This window comes from Mercenaria mercenaria, chromosome 7 (assembly GCF_021730395.1).
Source record: "Mercenaria mercenaria strain notata chromosome 7, MADL_Memer_1, whole genome shotgun sequence".
NCBI classification, from domain to species: domain Eukaryota; kingdom Metazoa; phylum Mollusca; class Bivalvia; order Venerida; family Veneridae; genus Mercenaria; species Mercenaria mercenaria.
Genome location: NC_069367.1, coordinates 22,595,869 through 22,619,823, shown reverse-complemented (window position 1 = coordinate 22,619,823; position 23,955 = coordinate 22,595,869). Strand labels below are relative to the sequence as shown.

The 23,955-nt window shown below is 34.5% G+C and overlaps 1 protein-coding gene across 1 annotated transcript in view; it reads right to left on the bottom strand.

The window, feature by feature from the left end:
* LOC123554760 (uncharacterized) overlaps window positions 1–23,955 on the bottom strand; it is a 38,044-nt gene that overhangs the window by 5,991 nt on the left and 8,098 nt on the right. The window contains exons 3-28 of the mRNA XM_045345072.2: window positions 19,397–19,557; window positions 18,958–19,088; window positions 18,479–18,611; window positions 17,980–18,048; window positions 16,918–17,030; window positions 16,116–16,197; window positions 15,650–15,817; window positions 14,975–15,061; window positions 13,514–13,608; window positions 13,052–13,159; window positions 12,311–12,371; window positions 11,844–11,954; window positions 11,244–11,314; window positions 10,469–10,540; window positions 10,025–10,194; window positions 9,601–9,714; window positions 7,748–7,884; window positions 6,022–6,152; window positions 4,391–4,526; window positions 3,943–4,011; window positions 3,461–3,573; window positions 3,021–3,102; window positions 2,071–2,238; window positions 1,305–1,397; window positions 858–952; window positions 296–403 (exon numbers count right to left, since the gene is read on the bottom strand). Of these exons, the coding sequence (XP_045201007.2) occupies window positions 296–403; window positions 858–952; window positions 1,305–1,397; window positions 2,071–2,238; window positions 3,021–3,102; window positions 3,461–3,573; window positions 3,943–4,011; window positions 4,391–4,526; window positions 6,022–6,152; window positions 7,748–7,884; window positions 9,601–9,714; window positions 10,025–10,194; window positions 10,469–10,540; window positions 11,244–11,314; window positions 11,844–11,954; window positions 12,311–12,371; window positions 13,052–13,159; window positions 13,514–13,608; window positions 14,975–15,061; window positions 15,650–15,817; window positions 16,116–16,197; window positions 16,918–17,030; window positions 17,980–18,048; window positions 18,479–18,611; window positions 18,958–19,088; window positions 19,397–19,557 (2,878 nt within the window). The remainder of the gene's footprint in view (window positions 1–295; window positions 404–857; window positions 953–1,304; window positions 1,398–2,070; window positions 2,239–3,020; window positions 3,103–3,460; window positions 3,574–3,942; window positions 4,012–4,390; window positions 4,527–6,021; window positions 6,153–7,747; window positions 7,885–9,600; window positions 9,715–10,024; window positions 10,195–10,468; window positions 10,541–11,243; window positions 11,315–11,843; window positions 11,955–12,310; window positions 12,372–13,051; window positions 13,160–13,513; window positions 13,609–14,974; window positions 15,062–15,649; window positions 15,818–16,115; window positions 16,198–16,917; window positions 17,031–17,979; window positions 18,049–18,478; window positions 18,612–18,957; window positions 19,089–19,396; window positions 19,558–23,955) is intronic.

The window sequence follows — 23,955 nt, the reverse complement described above, 5'->3', positions numbered from 1 at the left end:
CTTTGTTTCGTGGATAGAAAAAAGATGCTAAAATAAATGGTAACTACTGTTTTGATGGGATTTGATTTTGATGATAACCATAAACACAAAAAATCCCCTGCAAACATTAATGATATTACAGTTTATTAACGATATAACAGTATATTTATGATAGTACAGTGCGTTAATGATATCAAAGTGCATTAATGATATCGCAGTACAATAATGATATCGCAGTACAATAATGATATCACAGTATACTAAGGATAGCACAGCATGTTAATTATGTCATAGTATATTATACAACAAAGCTTACTTATACTCTGGTCTGTGGATGTTTGCATAGAAAATCCCCGGTCTGGACCCATCCGCTGTTCCTGTCCAGTATTCGCCACCTACACCGTCCGATGCCGACCCTCTTACCCTGCATGATTTCAAATCAATTCAGATTACATTATGTAACGTAAAATATATGCAGTTATAGCGTCGAACCCACGAGTGACTTCTTACGTTTCAATGCATCTTTCAACTGCAGGTTAATTGGACAGCTTTCTGTCGTTTACAAAGAATAGAAGTGTTGCAAGGCATCAAAGAACAATAGTTCATTAATCTAATTCAGTGTGCTACAAAGAAAGTATGTCGTTTTGCTTTATTTATTTCATAACTTGGTAAGATACGGTACGCAAGAAAAGTAGCTGTTTTGGCTGTAACTCGGCAGAGCCTCGTTATCGCTAAAAAAGTTACTACCATCGAACCAAATATTCCATCGGCATCAACAGCCAGTGACACATTATTATATTCTCATACAAAGCCCTGATGATTTTAGTGAGTAAAATTTTATCAAGTGTTACCTTAACCTTTGAACAGGATTTACTTACTCGAGCGGTAAATTCGGTGGATGACTTATATAAGTAGAAATCTTAGGCTGAATCCTGTCATATATAATGCTTTTGAATCTTGCTAATGTTTCTTCCTGGAAACAATGAAAACTTTGAAAATTTAGTTAAACGGTCTTATTACATACGTAACTAAAGGCTAATATTAAGGAATGTGTATAAAATGCTATAAACAACTTGAAAGTTGTGCGGACGTTTGTTAAATTAGTAACATACTTGTTGCCTAAACAAAATTCTGAAACACAGAGAGAGCCTATATTGGACCCAGGTAGTTCGAGTCACATAGTGGGATTAATATGTACTGCATACATTTAGTATTGAATAAATATTGAAAAATGTTAACGTAATGTTACAAATTATATGTAGAAAATGAGTAACACAAAATAAGTAAACACAATCAGAAGATGTGTGTAACTTATCTTTACTTACAGGAGTTTTAAGCAGGAATCGTTTGTCATTTGTCAGGTTTTGGTACATCTGTGGTATCGTTGTTGTAATTGGAAATCCAACATTATTCATTCGCTGAAAGTATATTCATTGTACACATAACAATGTACCGAATGTGAAATGGTACTAAACTAAGTTTTCACATACCAACTCTATAAATATTTCTAAAACTTCATATGTACAGTACTGTCATGTCACAGATCAGTCGCGTTTAATAACTAAAGCAATCATCCCGCTTTTAAGTAAGAAAAAAGTTGGTTAATCACAATGATGTATCTATGATATTTAGCAATGCATGTAATAAAATTCTAGAAATTTGAAAAAAACATATTCTTTTGATTGTAAGTACTTAATTTTGCTGAATGAGTAAACATTATTCAAATAATGCAACATTTTAAAGTCATTACAACAATCATGACTTAAAAAGAACGATAAGTCATATCTACTGTTTACTTTATATTGTTGGCAGTTTTACTTTGGTACACTTCTGTAACAGTCACATTTGCTTAATTTGTTAAATAATTACGACTTTACCTGGAGAGGTTATTCATGCCTCCGAGTATGACAAAGTTAAAGTTTCGATAATGGCCTGTATTTACCTATAAACTAGACATAAAAGTTGACATTTTGCAAGCCTTCTCCTGCCAAAACAAACCTTAGCCATTTCAGGCACACTGAATGCTTAAATACACATCAAAAGGTTATTTAATCTTTGGAAAAAGTGTATGCTATGAACTCCGTCAGTTACCTGTCTCACTAGTTTCTCAATCCTAGCAACCTCATCAAGTCCTTTCTGATGAACCTCTTCTGGACTTATATCGATTGATGTGTGAAACAACAGACATGCTTTGTAGTTGTCAGTACCATTTGGTAGAGATCCTACACCAAGACCTGGTCTCGTGTACGGCATGTATTCCTGCAGTTTATAGATCAGTTAAAAAGGCTAAAAGACATGTCATGTTTAGTCAATTTTTGTTATAATTAATTCCTTTTTTTGCCATTTTTAAACATAGTATAACGTTTTTACCTAAATAGTGGTATAAAGCCAGATAGACGTGTTTATCTCATTTATTTAAGCTGATAAGATTGTGAAATTGAACAAAACATACCACTTTAATAATTCAATACAGCATTATACTAAACGTGAAATACAGAACTTGTGATATTGTTATCAAAAAAAATAAGGTATTATAAAACTTTAAGTATCCTTAATCATCTTTATTTCTTTGTGTATGTGTTTGTGTGAAAATGAAAAATGCCAAAATGCATAATATGTTTGTTTGTTTTGGGTTTAACGCCGTTTTTCAACAGTATTTCAGTCATGTAACGGCGGGGTGCATAATATGATGTTGCATCAACGTATCCCCAGTTTCTTTTATATTAGGTATTGAAAGTATCAAAGCGGTGCCTTAATGTCTATGCACTTTTTTGTCCACTTCGCTTAATATGTTATTTATATTGACTTTTTAAGTTGGTGGAAACGGTCCACTGCATTATTGTGCAGGCTATGTAGTACATGTTACCAATGAGGCGTTGAAATTTAGTCGTTGGTTATCGAAGATTACGGAATCAAAACATTTATGTTGCTCCACCTGTTTTGCTCGTTTTTTTGATATTACCATTATTTGCATAAGTCAGAGATTAACTCCGCCCCGCCAGGTCGAATAAAACGCACTATATCTATATTTGAATACTTACATTTTGGATAAATGTTTTCACCTTTGTCAGTTTACCCATAAAAGCTTTTATAGCATCTTTTATTCTTTCCTCCACACTAGATCTGCCAAGAAGGACACATTAATTTAGTGAAAACACTTTCTGTCAGTAAACGTTGCTTAATTGCTACATGTACCTTGCTGTTTCCGAGTGAACCGATTAGATAACTCATTCTATAATCATATAATCAATTGTATGGACAAATTTTCGATTGTACATTATAATGTAAAAGAAAAACAAAATGCCTGGTAAATTCCAAGTTGTACAGCGTTAATGACTTAAAAACTATAAAAAAGCGGGTTTTAAGAACTTAATATTTATAACATATTTTTATGACAGGAAAAGCAAAATATAATTTATACATCATTTCAAAATACAGTAAAATACCTAGGTGTGCTGCAACCTACTCAGCAAATAATTACCTGTATTTTGTATCAGGAAAAACACGCATTAAAGATTCATTAACAGGTTTATACAGCTCCGACTCTATGGGATCGTTGGTAATTAAGCTGTCAAGTTGTCCAGGAACTCTAGACTAACAAAAGAAGGACACATTAGACGTAAAGTTGCATTGTAATACATGTATATAGAAAAGGTTAAGCACCCAAAGAGCACATTGTCACCTGAACAAGGCCCATCAAAAGTCTAGTCAATCAAACAAATGTCTTTCACTTGTTTCCTGAATATATAAATACCGAAGTGTGAATTCTTACTAAGCCACAGGTTAAGGACGTAAATGTGCTAAGTTGTTATTTCTAAAGAATTAAACAACATTTAAATGCAGATGATACGACAAAATGGCTTATTAATAAGAAGATAAACATTTAAATTCCTACAAATGTTTGTACGTGTCAAAACAAAACGAAGTAGAAAAGCATTAAACATACAATAAAGAAATACATACAATTGAAGCGTTGTTGTTGGTGTGACCATTAGTGATTGCAAGTTTTGTCAAATTCATCATCTCGTCCAGCTGATAAAAAGTAACACAATTTAATTCAATGTTCATATTTTTCACCATTTCACCGACTTTTTCCATGAGCATTGATGCATATTTATTCGCAGTATACATTTGGTTTGAGCAGCTCTTTCTTACATTTAAGTAATTAAATTTATTCAATACATCAATGTTTTAAAACTCTTATCAGCCTTAGAGATGGTAGCCAGGAGAACCAGTAGAAGAACAATTTTCATCCTTCTAACTATTACAGTCATGATATTTCTAACATTGTTTTTGACATACGTCTATAAAATAGTTTGAAAAGAGTTTAGTGGTGTTGTAAACTGATTTATTTGTAGAAGTAGATTTAGGAGCTGTAAAGTAGTTGCTTTCAAGCAAATGGAGATTTTACCTGGTTCGGTGCCAGTTCCAATCTTCGAGCATAATCTACAAAATCTCCCTGAGTATCAAACGGTGTTCCAGACAGAAATAAATCAAAGCCGACAGACCAACCTTCTAAGAAATTAAATGGATTTAATGGTTCATAGCTGAAATGAATAGAGATAATGTAATTAAGGACACATGAATAACATCATAAAGAATTAATCTTAAACGTAATATCTGTCAATTTTATAAGCGTAGTAGTTTAGGGGCCGGAGAAGGGTTGGGGTTCCCTAACTCAACAAATGAAGTAGTTATTATTATCATTATTATTATTGTAACTTTGAACCAGGTTGGTGTTGGCAATATAATCATCACCTCAACATTCCTTCTTCCAAAATTTCATTTTTACATGGAAAAGGGTTAGTTAAGGTAAAAATCAATCCTTATTTAAGATTTGATTGATGAACATTGTGCATGTTTAGACTATCATGGGTTTACAGCAACCAGATGAATGTTTCATGTCTTCTTGCTAAGAAGTTCTGGAAACATTAGACTAGGCTTGCTCCTACGTAAATTTTCTTATATTTTGTCACGAGACAAATGTCATAGCTGCGATGTATTAGACCGTATATGGCTTTTTTCGAACAAATGCATTTTCGAACAAGTTCATTCCATAATATACAGCTGTTTAGGAACTATACAGGGAGTTGCAAGTGTAAATCAGAACTTTGTCCAGCATATATAAAACAAAATGCTATAGTAGTGATTTTAGAGTGTTTCTGTTATGAAATTTAACATAGTTTTACCGGTATCGTGTTACTGTGCAAGCTCGCATGCCATAACTGCTCTTTTCTTTAAGAGAACTACGGTATGACCGAAGGCACGATGCAAAATTGCGACGACGCGATAAAAATCGATTATTTCTTGACCCGTTTGTCTACCTGTCTGTCTATCTGCCTGACTGACTGAAAGCGCCCGACTGAATAACGCTAAGCAAAGGGCAAAACAAATTTAATTAAGGGCTAGCGTTATTATATTTATTGGTCTCTTAAACAAGAAGATTTTAGTACGTAAATCCGGACAACAGACTACGATCTCCTGTCAGTGGCACCATTACGTCCGACTATTATTTACTGTGACATATGATTTAAACTGAACAAATTTCTATCATTACTGAACTTGGGTAGCGGATTTAAGTCGCACTGTGATTCTAAATGCATCTCACTAAATGAAAATATACATGAATAACCAACTCTATGTATAATAAAATCTGTAAGAAGATGTTGCACCAAATTGCTGTGACCTTTATGCGTATCAAAGGTATACGTATTTCATATATAGTCCCACTTTCAACAAGAGGCTACATACAATATGCAAGTAAACAGTGCTCGAGAAACATCTTCCCCATGAAATATATTCGAAGGAAGCAATATATAGCGTTACAGCGCTGCTTCAAGATTAATCTTATTGAAAAACAAATGATTAGTCAACTGAACAATAGGTAACGAAATGAAACCCTTAACCCATAATTTTTGCCAAATTTTGATGTCCAATTATAGTTGTCACTAGATGCTTGCGTGTAAATACAATGTCTTAATTTCAGAATATCAATTATATAACTCATATCAGTCAGACGAACTGCACTGAAAATAAACTTACTCTTTCCATTTGTATCCGGCTAGGAAAACTTCAAGTATGTTTTTCAAAATATCATATGACACCTTTTTCTCGCTAGACAAGGTTGTTCTATCTATTCCCAACAGACGGTCAAGGAATCCCTGCGCGCCTGCCTGCAATGAAGTGGTACACTCAGACTCAATCAGAAAAAATAAACAGTTTCCAGAAGGAATAACCTTGTTCCAAGAATGAATCCTTTCACGCATTACACTGCATCAGTTTATGTCTTGATTTATGTATAAAACATAGAGAAAATAAATAGATATGCAACAAGGAAAAGGCATACATAAGAAGGAACATAATGAAATACCAGTATTGAGATTTCTGATAAATGTGATTTTATATTTACAATACAATGTCATGGTAGTTTCCTTGAAACATTATACAGTGCTACCATAACACTTATAGAAAAGCAATACGGTTTGATTCACCAATTCTATAACGTGCTTTTTGTTTCTACTTATCTATACTAGGACCAAATGTCATAAAATCTATTGGAAGAGCCTTTGGAAGCAATGAATGCAACCAAGAAAACATATCGACAGATTCTATTTAATTGAATCTTTTCACGAAAGGTAATGAAATACTATTCTAACACGACCAGTGAGTTAAGAAATAATAAGTTCCCAAGTGTGGTTTATCGTAGAATAACCCGTGTTTTGAGTTCTTACGCGTAAGAATATATCACGAAGGCCGTAGGCCTTCGTGATATATTGTTTTGCATAAAAACGAAAAACTAGGGTTATTTTACGACAAACCACACTTCGGAACTTGTTATTTCGATTCTAACACAACATACTAGTATCAAAAGCGTTAGAAAAAATGGTAACTACTTTTTACGACCGTTCTACCCAATTTGATCGGATGACGTCATTGCATGCGAGTGGTTTATTGCAGAATAACCCGAGATAGATTTTGCTCTACATGTTTGTAGGTTATTCGCTGGTCGTGTTAGAATAACCTATATACATGTAGAGCAAAATCTATCTCGGGTTATTCTGCAATAAACCACTCGCGTGCAATGACGTCATCCGATCCAGGTGCGTAGCACGGTCGTAAAAAGTAGTTACCATTTTTTCTAACACTGGTGATACTAGTATGTCGTGTTAGAATCGAAATAACAAGTTCCCAAGTGTGATTTATCGTAGAATAACTCCAATGTTTCGTTCTTATGCGAAACAATATATCACTCAGGCCTACGGCCTTCGTGATATATTCTTACGCATAAGAACTCAAAACACGGGTTATTCTACGATAAACCACACTTGGGAACTTATTATTTCTTAAATAAGCATAACCTCTAATGCCCCTGTGGCATTCGAAATTCGATTGTACAGGTACATTGGACCAGAGTCCAAGTACGGGAAGACTTTTGTATTACCGCCAAACAGCCGATGGCCAAGATATATTTTAATAGGAAACTCTTTTTGTAATATTTTGGCATATGAATATCTTGATTTTTTTTCTTCCGAATTTTACAATTTCTTTTACAAAAGTTCCTTGGACGTAAATTATAGCGGCTAGTTTTCTATAATCTTAAAAGCAAATAAAGAATGGTTAAACACAACGAAACCTCACTACAGTGAGAACCACAAGGATGATGAAAAAGTGTTTGTTGTAAATTGAAGAGGTAAATAATATGCCTTTGTAGAGGTATTTTACTGATATATTTTTCATGTGGTCTGAATGATGAACATAATTACTTTACCCTGTCTGTCTCAAATTTCTCATATTTGTAGGAGTTAAGCCGGTCATTATACTTATACATTTGCAATGTTGTAGAATATTCTGGTGAATTTTCCATCCGCCATTTCCAGAATTCACTCATTATCTTTTCCAGCATGTCTGAAATATTTAACAAATGACTATAGGATCTAGCAAAGAACATTACGCTTCACATGTATTTTCTAGTTACATAAATTGGTACATTTAATCAGTACACATACGGTGCTCATACAAACTCATAAAACTATCTTTTGTTGAAATTACACAGTTTCATCATTTATTATTCAAACACTAGTAAATGCTGATAACTAGAAATATGAAATACTAATAACTAGAAATGGAACAGGGGCTTCCGTGGCTGTGTGTTTAAGATCGCTGACTTCGGATGACTTGCCATTCACCAACGTAGGTTCGAGCCTCACTCGGAGCGTTGCGTTGACTTATGGAATGTCGGTGGTTCTACCCAGGTGCCCTCCCGTTATGAAATAATGCACCGAGGTGTACCCTGGGTCCTCCTCCACCATCAAAGCTGGAAAGTCGCCATATGACCTATAACTGTGCCGGTGCAGTGGTAACCCCAACAAAAAAAGAAAAAGAAATGGAACAACTAAAAATAAGTACTGAATGAGGAGCAAAAAAGCCTTGTCACAAAATTTCTCTAAAATTGCATTCATTATGTTTTGCCTCAGAAAAAAATGGAAAAAAACTTAACACTCTCGTGATTGTATTCGGGTTTTTAAAAGTAGCTTGTTTAACAGAACAGACAATCAGAAAAAACATAAACAGACACTAACAAACGCTACATTTTAAAGCAGTCACTGAAGCAGAAATACAAATTGGTTAGTGACTTCTTAAACTCTTAATTAATGTATATTGTTTATTTCTCTATGAAATAATAAGTTAACCATTTTAGTTATCTTAACGTATCATGCAGCCTTGATAACTTTGGCAATACTTTTATATTACTTAGAGTACACTTATGAAATTTCTAACAAATTTAGAAAAATATACTGTCAACAACATATTAGAATTGCAACAAAATCGAATATTGCCATGATATCATTTTATGTAATTTACTACTTCAGTACAACTTTAAAAAGTCTCAAAAGTACGCATAAATGTCTAGAATTATCTTGTTATAAATCAGGAAAGAACTTATAAAAAAGAAGGAAGAGAGAAGGAATGAAATAGAACTTTGGTTTGATATTTGACCATTTATCAGTGACAATTCAATACCTACACCCTAGTGTGTTAATAATTGGTATTTGTTCCTTGAAGAGAAACGAAGCATTGTCTATTGCGACATTTTAAAAAGAATACAGGATTCAATAGATTGAATATACTTTTATATCTTTCATATGATTAGCTCCCACGATATATTTGACTTGTCTGACACTCTAACACTTCCGGGTATTTTTACCATTTCAAGTCAATTTTTCTGTTTCAGCTTATAATGTAAAACGGCTTTTTGATTAAACATCAGAAATAGCAATAAATGATTTGTAACCTGGTTCGGAAAGCCATATAAAAACATATTACATGCCTGTTTTACGGTGTTATCGCAGATAACTTATCTGTCTACTTCGAATGTAAACTTTCGGCAAAATATACATTACCCGTCTGTGCTATTACTTTGCTTGTCTGCCTCGAATATTCAGTCTCTTCTGTTTATCTGCGTTGACTTTTTAGTACACATTACTCATCTGCTTTATTCCTTTGCTTCACTCCTTTCAATTTTCAGTTTCTGCTGTTTAATACACATTACTTCTTTATCACTGATGACTTTGTCTACCATTTCAAATATTAAGTTTCTACTAAATACACATTTTACTTTACCTGCAGATTTTACTCGCTGTATCCATTCATCAATAAGACGTTCTAGAACAGACAATGGAACAGCCCCATTGTCTAGTACCACAGAATGAAAATCTTTGATGTCAAACAATGTTCCTGAAATGCAAGTTTTTTTAACAGTTTACACATCCTTCACAGTTTTGCTAAAATTTGTTTATCTATAGAAATGTTTTTAAAACGCAATGTTCCCTTTCCTAACAGAAGTCGTTATACATTTAGAGCTTTTATGATTTTAATTTTACACGAACATCCTTATTTCACTAAGCTTTTCTATAAAAATGTTACTGTCTGTGCATTTTTATAATTTAACATCACAGGCAGCTTATGGTAATACGGACAGCCTTTGAAATCATAGAACTCAACCAAGCAAAATAATAACAGAATCGATTTATAACCAACGGCTTACCTAGAGCATCTTTCGCCTTTTGTCTGAGTTCTTTGATTTTTAGTTCTCCAATTTTATAGGCGGTGGCTTGTCCTGGCCAGGTTATATAACGATCTATCTCTATCTCGATAGATGGTCGAGAAAATGATGTATAATTCAACATGTACTCAATGGCGTGGTCCCTGCTCCAGCTGTAATAAAATTGGATTGGATTAGCTTTGTTCAAAACGACAAAAACGTGTTGATACAATTTATAAAGACCAGTAATATAATTATATATAATGTTTATTTAGTCTTTGCTAATTTATTCAAGATAACTAATAACGTATATATAAAAGTTTTCTTTGTAAAACAATGCTTTTGACACATAAAAAAACGACATGGTTGCAAATTGACCAGAGTCTTGTGAAAATACCTTTTTTTGATATATCTGAAAATGTAATGGCTTGTGTCTGAGATACTTACTTGTAATGATGTAACCCGGTATCAACTACAAGACGGCATGCCCGAAAAATTTCAAAACTGTATCTTCCCATCCTATCATTTGTAATACATACAAGTTTAGATTAGTAGACATGTATTTTCAAAACACGGTTGGCATGTAAAGTAGCCAGATGGCATTTCAGTGTCAGGTATCGTAGATGATGATGGAATGAGCTGACCCCATAGAGGTTAAAGGTACGGAATTACCAAATAACAATGAAAGAAAATGCTGCTGAGTCTCCAATTATAGGTTCTGTCTTGTCTGTATAAAATTACACTAAGAATACGAAACTCAGCCTGAGACAGATAGGATAGGCAGGCAGTCAGTCAGACAGACACACAGAAAGACAGATTGAGTTTAGATTTTTCTAAAACAACATCTGTTATTAATTGACAACATTCTACTAAAAAACATGATGTTTCCTTAGTTCTGGTATAGTGTTTTCAGATAATGAAAATATAAGATATATTAGCTTAACGCTCTTCTGACAGCAAAGCAAATGTCACACATTTGCGTCATTCGTTGTCCTTCGCTGTATACATATATAGCAAACGGTTTAGAACAAGTATGAGACTTTCTTTAGAGGCTGCTATGTTTGAACTACGCTACATATCCAGATGGCCGAGAAAAAAAGGTAAAACATATCATGTTGAACAGCTTTATATTGCTAACAGACAATCTTACACTATGTCAAACTTTTGGGGACATAATTGATATTAACACATCCAGTAAAAAATACATTTACATTTCACTTACATTTCATAATCGTCTTGGTAAATATCTAACTGATCTTGTTCTCCCAGAGACTCTGAGTATAATCCCCATCCCTGACAATGAAAACAAATATACATGTGACTAACCCCTATCCCTGACAATGAAAAGAAGTATACATACGACTAACCCAATGCCTGATAATAAAAAAAACTACACGTATACATGAGGCTGACCCCCATCCCTGACAACGAAAAGAAATATACATTTGATTAACCCCTATCCCTGGCAATGGAAAGAAATACATGTATACATACGGCTAACCCCATCCCTGACAATGAAAAGAAATGTACATGTGACTAACCCCTATCCCTGACAATGAAAAGACATATACATGTGATTAACCCCCATCCCTGACGATGAAAAGAAATATACATTTTACTTACACTTACACGTGACTAACCCCCACACGTGATATGACATTTTATAACTAAATGTCGTACCGTCTAATCTTTATAATATCAGAATAACAATATAACAAAATAATGTATCAAATTCTTGACTGGACGTGCACTTAGACTTAGAATCGTTATTATTATGTGTCCCTTTGCCTTTTCTCTCTTTCAATAATATCTCAGTGCTTACCTCTGTATAGGATGTGTAATAAGGAAAATGGTAAGGTATAGAAAAATATTTGGTGTAGTCTATCACTTTCTGGAATGTAGGTGTCCCTGAAGAATGCTGGGCATAAATGTCCTAAAATAAAATGTTAAGGGTATTATATATGATGAAGTCGAAAATGATGACATGTCTATTTCTTTAACAACAACATTGCCCATGTTAATATCATCATAAGAGAATACTAAAAATGCTCGCTGGAAATGAAAATTACAAAATGTATTAAAGAGATTTTGATTTCTCTTTTTCGGCCATAATTATAAACTTAGAATGAGATATGTCGGGGCAATGAACTCTGTCATATATTAACAGATTAACTTTCCAAAGGTTACAGAAAATTAATCTGACCTGTATATCTTAATACTAAGCCTAGTTATTGGTTTATATCTAATTCAGGACACATTGAGCCAATCTTTTATAACAAAAATACTAACCTGTAAATGATGGCCTGGGTCAGCTTCGTGCAGTGTGAGTGCTACCATGTTGTAAGTAGGACTGAAATGTATCATTGGTTTCTTTAATTACATTAACAATTCTGCAAAACAGATTTAATGATAAATTACGCTTTGAATAAGCAAACCTTATTTTACACCAGCTGTTTTTGCTTTTACTATTAGATTACACAGAACCAAGATGAACTGTAGACTTGCTCTCGAGTAAACTATTTGATGTCACATACAGATTTTAACTTATGGATTTATTGAAAATACGCATCAATCATACTGTGCTTGCAATTGAATCAAGGTATTATAGATAAATCTTATCTTGTATCTTCACAACTATCGAGGTAACTCATAGTAAAATTTTTGTACCTTTAGTAATTCGTATTCTAAGTTCAATGGCATAAATCTACCTATACTTAGAATGATATGAGATATCTAACTGCTTGGTGGTATTTTATTAACAATACTTTTTATCAATGTTTCATTCTTGTCTTGCTGGCAAGGAATTTTGCAGTAACTTCCAAATCATTGTATACAGAATTGAATGTTCTGATTTATAGCCAAAACACTGGAATACATTAACACTGGGCGAAATTTGTCAGCTATTTTAAGAACAAATATTGTCTTTCTGGTGTTCGCATTATTAAAACTGTGAGTAGCCACATCTTTTCAACAGGCACAAGAGAATAAAGAGTTAGGTCAACACATGTCAATATTTCTATTAATATTTACTTATCCTCTGGTCGCTTGACATTAGCATAAAATACGCCAGGCCTGGAACCAACAGGTGAACCAAATGAATACGTCCCTCCGGGACCATCATACGGCATTTCTTTGACACTGTATTTAAAGTAGAAAAGAACGATTACGGCATTAGACTTTATTACAAAGATCAACTGTTTCAAAAGGTAAGTTGACTTAAACTAATTTAAATCGAAGAATGGTAACAATTATGTACTAATATTACACATAAAACTACAAAGTGCAGTAAAAATTAAGAAATACATTTACTCCAACGTGTCATACTTGTACTCGCAAGATATTTTCATCTGTACAAAATAAATCTAGTCCACATTACATTATGATTGTTATGAACAATCCACAACAAGAACAAGACCTAGTATGTATGTGTAACATGTATTAATGAAGACATTGACTTTGTTGCAGTCTTCCAAATATTAATACAATACTTACACTACCGGACTATCGGGAATATTCTTGAAGAGTAACGGAAGCTTAGGTTTTATGCGATCGTTGATTAGTGATGTAAAACGTTCGAGAGTCTCTTCCTAGGAAAGAAAATCAGTATGATTCCCAATCATATTGAAATTTTCAAGAACAAGCTGAATAAATTACGAAGTGTTGTTATCATAAGTTTCATTATTCTACTGTTTAAAACAATGTACATGTTCTTTTGTCTATTGTAAATCTGAAATACGCAAGTGTATAGCTGGCATCTAACTCTGCCATTAAGGGTCTCAAGCCTGGGTTAAAAAGTACAGGTGTTGGGCGTAAGTTTGGCACGTCTACCACACGTAAAGACCATTGCTAAACTAACTCAGCAGATATTCTTTCATTTGCGGATCAGTTGAACCTACCGGTGGGACGGTTCATGTCACGGGGAATTCCGTCGACGGTACTCCTTTGCCAAAAAACCGCTTTTAGAATTGGAATTTGGAAAGTAAAAACGCTATATGAGATAGGACGAGCAGCACAAACTGTCAGTTAATAACAAAGGTGCAAAGTGTAGATACTTGATCTTGTTGAAATTATAATGCGATGGACACAATCGGGTTTGGGTCACTCTAGCGGCAGGTCACTTGGCCACCAAATGAGAATTATTTGGAATGACCATCATCAATGTAAGGTTGAGATTTTTCTCAAAAAGCATGGCAAGCTAGCACTTATGGAATGGGATGAGAAACTGAAACTGAATAATTTGATTAAATGCCTATTTTTATACAATGATATATTCAATGGCGTTGTACATAATAATAAGTTATTATAACAATATTAATAATGACAATAGTAATAATAACAGCCTTATTGTAATAAACAGTCATGACGGCACCCCTCCCCTTGAGGTCATTTTACCCCCTAGAGAACTATTCAGTGATACAATTATTTTATTTAATATCCAGATTCGAGAAAAGTTTCCATCGTTCAGTGTTACGCTTCGACAAACCGCAGACATTGGGAATCAAAAAAACTTCTACGAAGAGCTCCAGCGTGTGGTTGACAAGTACAGGCAATAGATTGTAGCTGGGATCTCAGTGCAAAGGCGGACAACACCGGAAACGTATATTCCACGCGAAATGAAGGAATTGACGATATCAAAGAGAATAGTGCACTGCTAGGTAGTTTCAGTAGACACAACAATCTTGTACTTCATGGAATATTGTTCATTCATGAAGATCCACAAAAAAATGTTGACCTCACCAGACATGCACCTAAGCAACCAAATATTGTACCGAGAAAGATTTGTTTGTGTAGGTCACATGCGCCGTTCGAAACAAAGAGAGTTAAGAACCGACCATAATTTGTTGCATTTTCGTTCATAAAATAAGATATTTTCTACGTACGTTTTCACTAAGGAAAATCTTTTCTTGATAAATGCTGCAATCTATCTTAATGGCAAATAAGTATTGAACCTACCGGTGAATCAATGATAAATCTAGAATCATTGTTCAGTTTCTCGAAAAATTCTTTGATGCTTCCAGTAAAGTGCAAACGAGTCATCACCTAAATAAAGAAAAGAAAATCAGTTTAATGTGCATGTTGACCTGAAAAGTGACTGATTAGTTACATTAAACAGAAATATTAAAGGACAATTACACACTTAACCAATGCGTTTAATGCAGACTTCAAACACTTTAATCATGTAAATATGTAATATGAAAACAACTGAAACAGCAAACGTTTATAATATACATATTGATATTTGACTGTCATGGTACAAAATAATTGAAAATGAAGAATGATTCATTAAGTGAATCATTTCTCTGGCTAAAATAAAAGTTGCAAATAGCTGTAGATTGTATATATAGTTAATTGTTCTCATACTGTTGACATATTGTATTGTTTACATAGTATGAAGTTCTCTGGTTTGACCTCGTCTCGACAGAACTAACTTTAATTCGTTATTAATTTCAATACTTGAACTTTATGAAAAGCACATTTTCAATGTTTAGGCCTTTTACCTCCACTATAATTGTAACTTTTAAACAATGCAAATTACAAGTATTTCCCAAGATTTAAGATAAAACAATTTATAAACTATTAAAGCAGCAGACAAACTTATTTTAGTTTCTTCACTCTCAATAGATTTACATTTTTCATTTCGCCGTGAATCCTATCCACTTCCTCGAGGCCTTTCTGGTGTATTTCCTCCGGTGTGATATCTATGGACAGATGCCATTTAAGACAGGCTTTGTAATATTCCTCTCCATTCGGCAGAGAATTTACGCCGTATCTTTCTCTTGTCTCGTTCTTATATTCCTGAAAGGCAAACAAAACCTTCTAAAACACGGGTGTTACACGTTTTGAGTGATTTTTATTGGAAAGTGCATATGCAATACTTATTATTATTATTATTACCTAGGGCAGGAAATACTCTTAAATACCCATTGACTTGTTGTGCAGAGCTGACCTGCAAGTGCAACTGACATGGAAAACGTACGTAAAAGCAAATAGTATGTGGATAAAAGTTAAATTTCATCATATTGTATGTGTTTCTATTCTGAAAGTCAGAAATATAGGTAACCTACTACAACAAAAGTTAAATTTGAAATTTTACCTCTAAGATGAATCTTTTCAATGTCTTAAAACTTTCACGGAAAGGTGTAATCGTCATAACAGCCAAGTTCCGTAATGCTGTCCTGTAACGAAACTCACAAGTATCTTAAACTTTGGATCATTGGATCAAAGAGCATCATTTCCTAACATGCATTATCATGGCGCTCAAAATTAATGGTCCAAATTATCACCCACTACAGTCAGTCTATTTCGTGATTTCGGCTTTATATAGCCTATAAATCATTATCGAGGTTCCCAGGGATGGTCAAAGTATCTTTCTGAATTTTTAAAATATATTAATGTATAAAAATGGCAATCTTTTACACTATTCAGAATATAAAAGAAAATCAATTTAAGCCTACTGAAAGTCAAACCGGTTCAACAAGAATGACCATTTTCCAAATATAATTTATGAAATACCACTGCGAGGTATGTATGAAAGTGTTTGTGTCCGACTGATATGTACACACAAAGTCAATAACAAAACAAAGAAATAAAGGAACACAAAGTGGCGCTGCACTAGAAACAGTTAGTGAAAATACAACAGTTGCGAGTTAAATCTACTTCAATGTGCTCTCAACCTAAACTATGTTCAAAAGGACAGTTCAAATGTAACGTGCGCAACTGTAACAAATAAGACATGAAATGCAAACCTAAGATGACTGTAAAACATAAAATATATAGTGTATGCATTAACTTTGAAAGCAGTAATTTTGATGGTCTCAGAAAGTCTTTTGCGACTGCTCGTAAAATTTAAAATAAAGATTTCATTGAACTAGTGGACAGACCTTTTTTATACTTACTTATTACTCTCCGGAAGAGTTGTGTTATCCAGGGTTTCATTTAAAGGTTTATACATCGGACAGTCCGTAGGAGTCGAACCTACGAGTTGATCTATTTGGTCCAGAGCACCTTTCTGCGTTATCGAATGAAAATCAAGATACATACATATTAAACAAACGGAGCGTTGATCATACAATACCTAACTGAATTGATTTGTTTTGTCGGAACATGTTCATGTATCATAGTGTAGAATTATGCAGTTAAAAGTAGCGGTTTTATTCTGCATTACCTGTTTCTCTATACAATGGCGTCTTTATCTGGTAAAAAATCAAAATCTATACCTCTGTGTTTCTTATGTTTTCTAAAAACACATTTGTGTCTTAGGGTGTAGCAAATAAATGAATAAAATTACATCTGAAGATATTTTGATATTGTTGAGCTTTGGTATATTACTTACGATAGGTATTTCAACAACAACACGTATTATGTATAGATTTTTTTTATCTCATCAACGTTTCGGCTAACGCCTTCATCAGGATAATACACATACACATTTTTTTTGTATATTACTTACAAAATATCGATATAAATGTAAGCTTATTTTAAACAAGAAATGTCTTTTTAAAAAAGATGGTTGGAAATACAAATGCATTTGGGATTAAAATAATCCGAAAGTAGTGGTTATTTTCTACAGCTGAACATCAAACGAGAAAACAATTGCACGAAAATGGCCGCAGTTTATTACACACAAGAGAAATTACCTATGATACGTCATCAAACAAACTGATTTACCAAAGGAGTCATGTGGCATAGGCCATTGTAGTTCATGAAAACGAGCGTGCCGTGCCGAAAAAAAGAACATTCGTAATGTTTAAAGCTATCGGCAAAATTAGCCGGTTTATTGATTATTACTCTAAACTATCATTCCATTACTGATATTAAGTCATTGTCATTTCGTCATTCTTATAATTTGTTCATGTTTATTTTGTTATTTTGTTGCTGTCAGATGCTCTCTTAATATACATTGACTTTATCAATGAACCTGAGATATGAAACTCGGATATCCCGAAAAAATTACTTACCACAGATACCCAGTGGTTTGTCGTTCCCTCTTTGATTGCAACACGCATCCTTTTCATATAATTCAAAGCCTATAAGATTAACAGTAATGCTTCATAGTTTTTCAAACATATGGTTTTAGTTTCAGGTGCATTAAAAATTATTTCTGGCAGTGAAAATTGCTAGAACTGACAGTGGTGAGAATGTTGTTTTTTTTTTTCATGAATAAACGAATTATGTAGATGCAGGTATTTGCTCGTGTGATTATCAGTCACCAGTCTTATGTTGAAGAAATACAAGTATGAAATAGCTTGAAAACGATGAAAGAAAAGTAATTATATACACACTGTATTGTGTCAAATCGTCGTTCGGAATTCGAACTTGCTGCCTCTTAATTCATAGTCTCGTGCTCTATCTACTGAGCTTCCCAGGCAGATCAGTGACTGAAGGGTACAAAATAATGTATTTATGTATTTATAAGGGCTGTGAGGACGTAATTCTTATCAAATCTGTGTATCTAACCTGATCACCCCAACCATATATTCTTTTGATGTAGTTGTAGAAATCCTCATAAGTTTTTGGGTTGGTAGGTGCTGCTGCCCCGGGGTCTGTCCACAATCCCTCCAGAAAGTTGACAGGGTTCATTGGACCATAACTGGGAAAATAGAATTTTAGTAGTTAACTTCCAAAAGTTAATTTCGACAAATTAAAGTTCAACTTGTTGTCTGCTCCAATAGGTCACTTGCCAAGACTGTAAGCTATATTCAGTCAAGATATATTTAGGTGCCATAATAAGCAAAGCTCATTTAAACAATGGCCGAGTTTCTACTTACTTAATGTCTGACGAACGCGGTTTCAAACGCCAAAGATTTTACAAGTATTGCTATAAATACTCATATCCAACTCTAATAAATGCGATATTGATAAATGTTTACACCACAGATACTATTTCGTACAAGTATAGTATGAAATAATCAATCTCTCTTTTGATCAATTTGTACTTTTTCCATTTATATCCAGCGAGGTAGGTCTCTAAAGTGTCCTTCAGAACGTCATAGCTGATCTTTCTGGCGTCACTTAGACCGCTTCTATCAATTTTACCAAGTTGAGTTAAGAAGTTCGTCACATTGTCCTTAAATAAAAGATGAATAAGCTACTGTAAGTATATATTGTTTCTGGTTATTTTCAAAGCTAAACAGATTCGAATTTTCTTAAATATATTCATTCTTTTTAATAGTATAATATATTCCATGTGTTATTTTTAATGTTCAGAAAAATGCATTCTGTAAGACGTATCGAAATGGAAACTAGGAAGTTCATTGTAATATAGGTATTAAGAATGATAGACATAACCTTTGATAATGTTTGTACCACAGCTTCAAAAAAAAAAAAAACAAAAAAAAAAAAAAAAAAACAAAAAACAACAACCCGAAATGTTACCTTTCGTGTCTCTAGGATATTAATAGTGAACTGCTCAACTCTGCCATCGAACTCATGCACGTCAATGCTGGTGGCAAGTTCCGGGACATCCTCCAGTCGCCAGTGCCAGTAGCCATCAGCAAATGCAATAAAGTCTTCATCTGGGCCGCCGTATACACGAGCTGGAGAGTTATCGAAAAATGTCTCCACATTTAAATGATATCCCCAGTGAGGACGCGTACAATTCATGATTATTGACAAACTTATAATTCATATTGCTTGTACTTTACATGACAAGTAAATATCAGAATTTCTTTCGGTAAGTATATGGCAAAATAGCTAAGTAAAGTAAAATGTAGATACCAGAGTCATTTTATATGAGTTCGAATCCCTCATGGAGACTTTTTTCAGATCAGTTTGCATTCCTGTTCCCATATTTTTCTCTCTCTTTTTTGGCGGAGGTTTAATCGTGTCTTGATATAACATACGATATGACCATTAGTCACTATCTATTGATAAGTTTAACAAATATTTAACCCAAATCATGTTTGATACGGTAATACACATTCTCATATGCCATATCTGTTTCAGATATTCCTCTGTCGATGCGTAATAGAGAAAAATGAAAGAATCTAAAACAGTTCTGACGCAAAAAATAAAAAGTGCCGTCGCTGTGAGTAGTACGGTGGCACAGGGGTGACATCCGCAACACTTTATTTATATTGTGGCCACAACTTAATAAATTGTGGCCATAATTTGGCCACAACTTAGTATATTGTGGCCACGACTTATTATATTGTTGCCTCAACTTAGTAAATTGCGGCCACAAGTTATTATATTGTGGCCACAACTTAGTAAATTGTGGCCACGAGTATTTATATTGTGGCCACAATTTATCAAGTTGTGGCCACAATATAATAACTCGTGGTCACGACTTAGATTAGCCAATCGAAACGACCGTTTTATCTTTGTCGCTGTATCTAGGTTAAAGGTCAGTAATTCAAATCCTTCTTTGTTTCATATAAAAAACGACAACTTCAGGTCGTTTTTATGTGTCTTTAGAGAACATCACTTTTTCCTACACCTATTTTTCATGGAAGTTCTATCACAAATTAACGAAAAAATGAAAAGAAAATAGGGGGTTATGTAGTTCCTAGTGAAATGCCAGTCAGTTGTGGTCTGCTACCCTAAAAATGGCGCATATTTGCTCTCGTCCGCGCAATAAACACCTACTTCCGGTTTCGATCTGCAAAACTTGCCATGTGGGTTGTATGAACATGAAAACCGTCTTATTTCATGCAGAATGTATTCTAGTAGTGAAAAATGGTGATTAAAGCACTCGTTCTACACGAATTTGCGCAAAAAATGGGAAAATTAGGATCTATTCATTATGGACTTCTTTCGACTACACCACGGAAGCACATTTTCGACCGAATTACTGACCTTATTCCTATAAGAAATTTTTCTTATCAAATATCACACAATTTTCATTTCTATTTTCAAGAAAGATGTAATACCAAACATATTGCCAAGTTTCATTGTGAAATTTCGAGATTTTAGAGAAATATAGACACATAATAACAGCCACCCCCTACCAATTTACTGGGCTAAATTTTGGCCCTATGGTCCTTTTATTGTATATTTTGGTAAAAGTTTCACTCGTTTGCATTATTTTTCACTTGGATTCTGAAATATCATTCATTCCGTCATGAATAAGACCCAGAAGGATGCATTTTGTGCATTTTCTGACATTCTGGAGACAAAATATTGGCTTTTTAATCCAAGAAATCGCTGCTGAATAGGCGCATCTACTCTAAATATGGTCAAAATTCAAAATTTTTCAAATTTCACTATTATTTTGCATTGGAAACACCCTTTTATATCATAAATTATACAACCGATCTATGACTATTAAGACTATTTGCGACGTGTTTCAAGAAAGTCTTATTTCAGCTCTTATAGGTTAAAGGTCAGTAATTCAAATCCTTCTTTGTTTCATATAAAAAACGACAACTTCAGGTCGTTTTTATGTGTCTTTAGAGAACATCACTTTTTCCTACACCTATTTTTCATGGAAGTTCTATCACAAATTAACGAAAAAATGAAAAGAAAATAGGGGGTTATGTAGTTCCTAGTGAAATGCCAGTCAGTTGTGGTCTGCTACCCTAAAAATGGCGCATATTTGCTCTCGTCCGCGCAATAAACACCTACTTCCGGTTTCGATCTGCAAAACTTGCCATGTGGGTTGTATGAACATGAAAACCGTCTTATTTCATGCAGAATGTATTCTAGTAGTGAAAAATGGTGATTAAAGCACTCGTTCTACACGAATTTGCGCAAAAAATGGGAAAATTAGGATCTATTTATTATGGACTTCTTTCGACTACACCACGGAAGCACATTTTCGACCGAATTACTGACCTTATTCCTATAAGAAATTTTTCTTATCAAATATCACACAATTTTCATTTCTATTTTCAAGAAAGATGTAATACCAAACATATTGCCAAGTTTCATTGTGAAATTTCGAGATTTTAGAGAAATATAGACACATAATAACAGCCACCCCCTACCAATTTACTGGGCTAAATTTTGGCCCTATGGTCCTTTTATTGTATATTTTGGTAAAAGTTTCACTCGTTTGCATTATTTTTCACTTGGATTCTGAAATATCATTCATTCCGTCATGAATAAGACCCAGAAGGATGCATTTTGTGCATTTTCTGACATTCTGGAGACAAAATATTGGCTTTTTAATCCAAGAAATCGCTGCTGAATAGGCGCATCTACTCTAAATATGGTCAAAATTCAAAATTTTTCAAATTTCACTATTATTTTGCATTGGAAACACCCTTTTATATCATAAATTATACAACCGATCTATGACTATTAAGACTATTTGCGACGTGTTTCAAGAAAGTCTTATTTCAGCTCTTATAGGTTAAAGGTCAGTAATTCAAATCCTTCTTTGTTTCATATAAAAAACGACAACTTCAGGTCGTTTTTATGTGTCTTTAGAGAACATCACTTTTTCCTACACCTATTTTTCATGGAAGTTCTATCACAAATTAACGAAAAAATGAAAAGAAAATAGGGGGTTATGTAGTTCCTAGTGAAATGCCAGTCAGTTGTGGTCTGCTACCCTAAAAATGGCGCATATTTGCTCTCGTCCGCGCAATAAACACCTACTTCCGGTTTCGATCTGCAAAACTTGCCATGTGGGTTGTATGAACATGAAAACCGTCTTATTTCATGCAGAATGTATTCTAGTAGTGAAAAATGGTGATTAAAGCACTCGTTCTACACGAATTTGCGCAAAAAATGGGAAAATTAGGATCTATTTATTATGGACTTCTTTCGACTACACCACGGAAGCACATTTTCGACCGAATTACTGACCTTATTCCTAAAAGGGTAGGGACAGAGTGCGTAATGGACGCGCACACAAAAGTGTCTACGTCCCAGCAAAGGGTTAGACAGGAATGGAAGATAAATAGATAGATAGATAGATGGATGGACGGATTGGATGGTACCTACATACCTACCTACCTATTTATTTGGCTGTCCATCTATCTTCCATTCCTGTTTAACTCTTTGCAGGGACGTAGACACTTTTGTGCGCGTCCATTTCGTATGGTTGCTGATTTCTGCCATTTCGCGTTTTCGCCCAGTTAAATTAAATTTTCGCCCACGACCCCGTTGAGCGAAAACACGAGAATTAACAAATTTAAATGGCAGGATCGCAGGCTGAAACCTCGCGGGGCGAGATTTAGTAACTGGTGTCAGGGGCGCGGGGCGAAAACACGATAATTAGCGCTGCTTAAACGCTAAATAGCGGGTATTCGTCCGGTGGCCCCGCCGAGCGAAAACACGAGAATTAACAAGTTAAAATGGCGGAAGCGCGGGGCGAAAACTCGCTATTTAGCTGGGGCGAGGAGCGAAAAAACGATAATTAGCAGGGGCGCTGGGCAAGATTTAGTAACTGGAATGTCGAGGGCGCGGTGCGAAAACTCGACGTTTAAGCAGCGCTAATTATCGTGTTTTCGCTCCGCGCCCCCGACATATCAGTTACTAAATATCGCCCCGCGACCCCGCTAATTTTCGTGTTTTTCGTTCCGCGTCCCCGCTAAATAGCGAGTTTTCGGCCTGCGTCCCCACCATTTTAACTTGTTAATTCTCGTGGTTTCGCTCGATGGGGTCACGGTGCGAAAACGCGAAATGGCAGAAATCAGCAACCATACGAAATGGAGGCGCACAAAAGTGTCTACGTCCCTGCAAAGAGTTAGATAGGAATGGAAGTTAGTTAGTAAGTTGTGGCCGTAATATAATAACTCGTGGCCACAATTTACTAACTTGTTGCCACAAGATGCTACGTTGTGGCCACAATATAAAAACTCGGGGCCAAAATTTACTAAGTTGTGGCCACAATATAATAACTTGTGGCCACAATTTACTAAGTTGTGGCCACAATATAATAAGTCGTGGCCACAATATAATAGTCTGTGGCCACAATTTACTAAGTCGTGGCAACAAGTTACTAAGTTGTGGCCACAATATAAATAAAGTGTTGCGAATGTCAC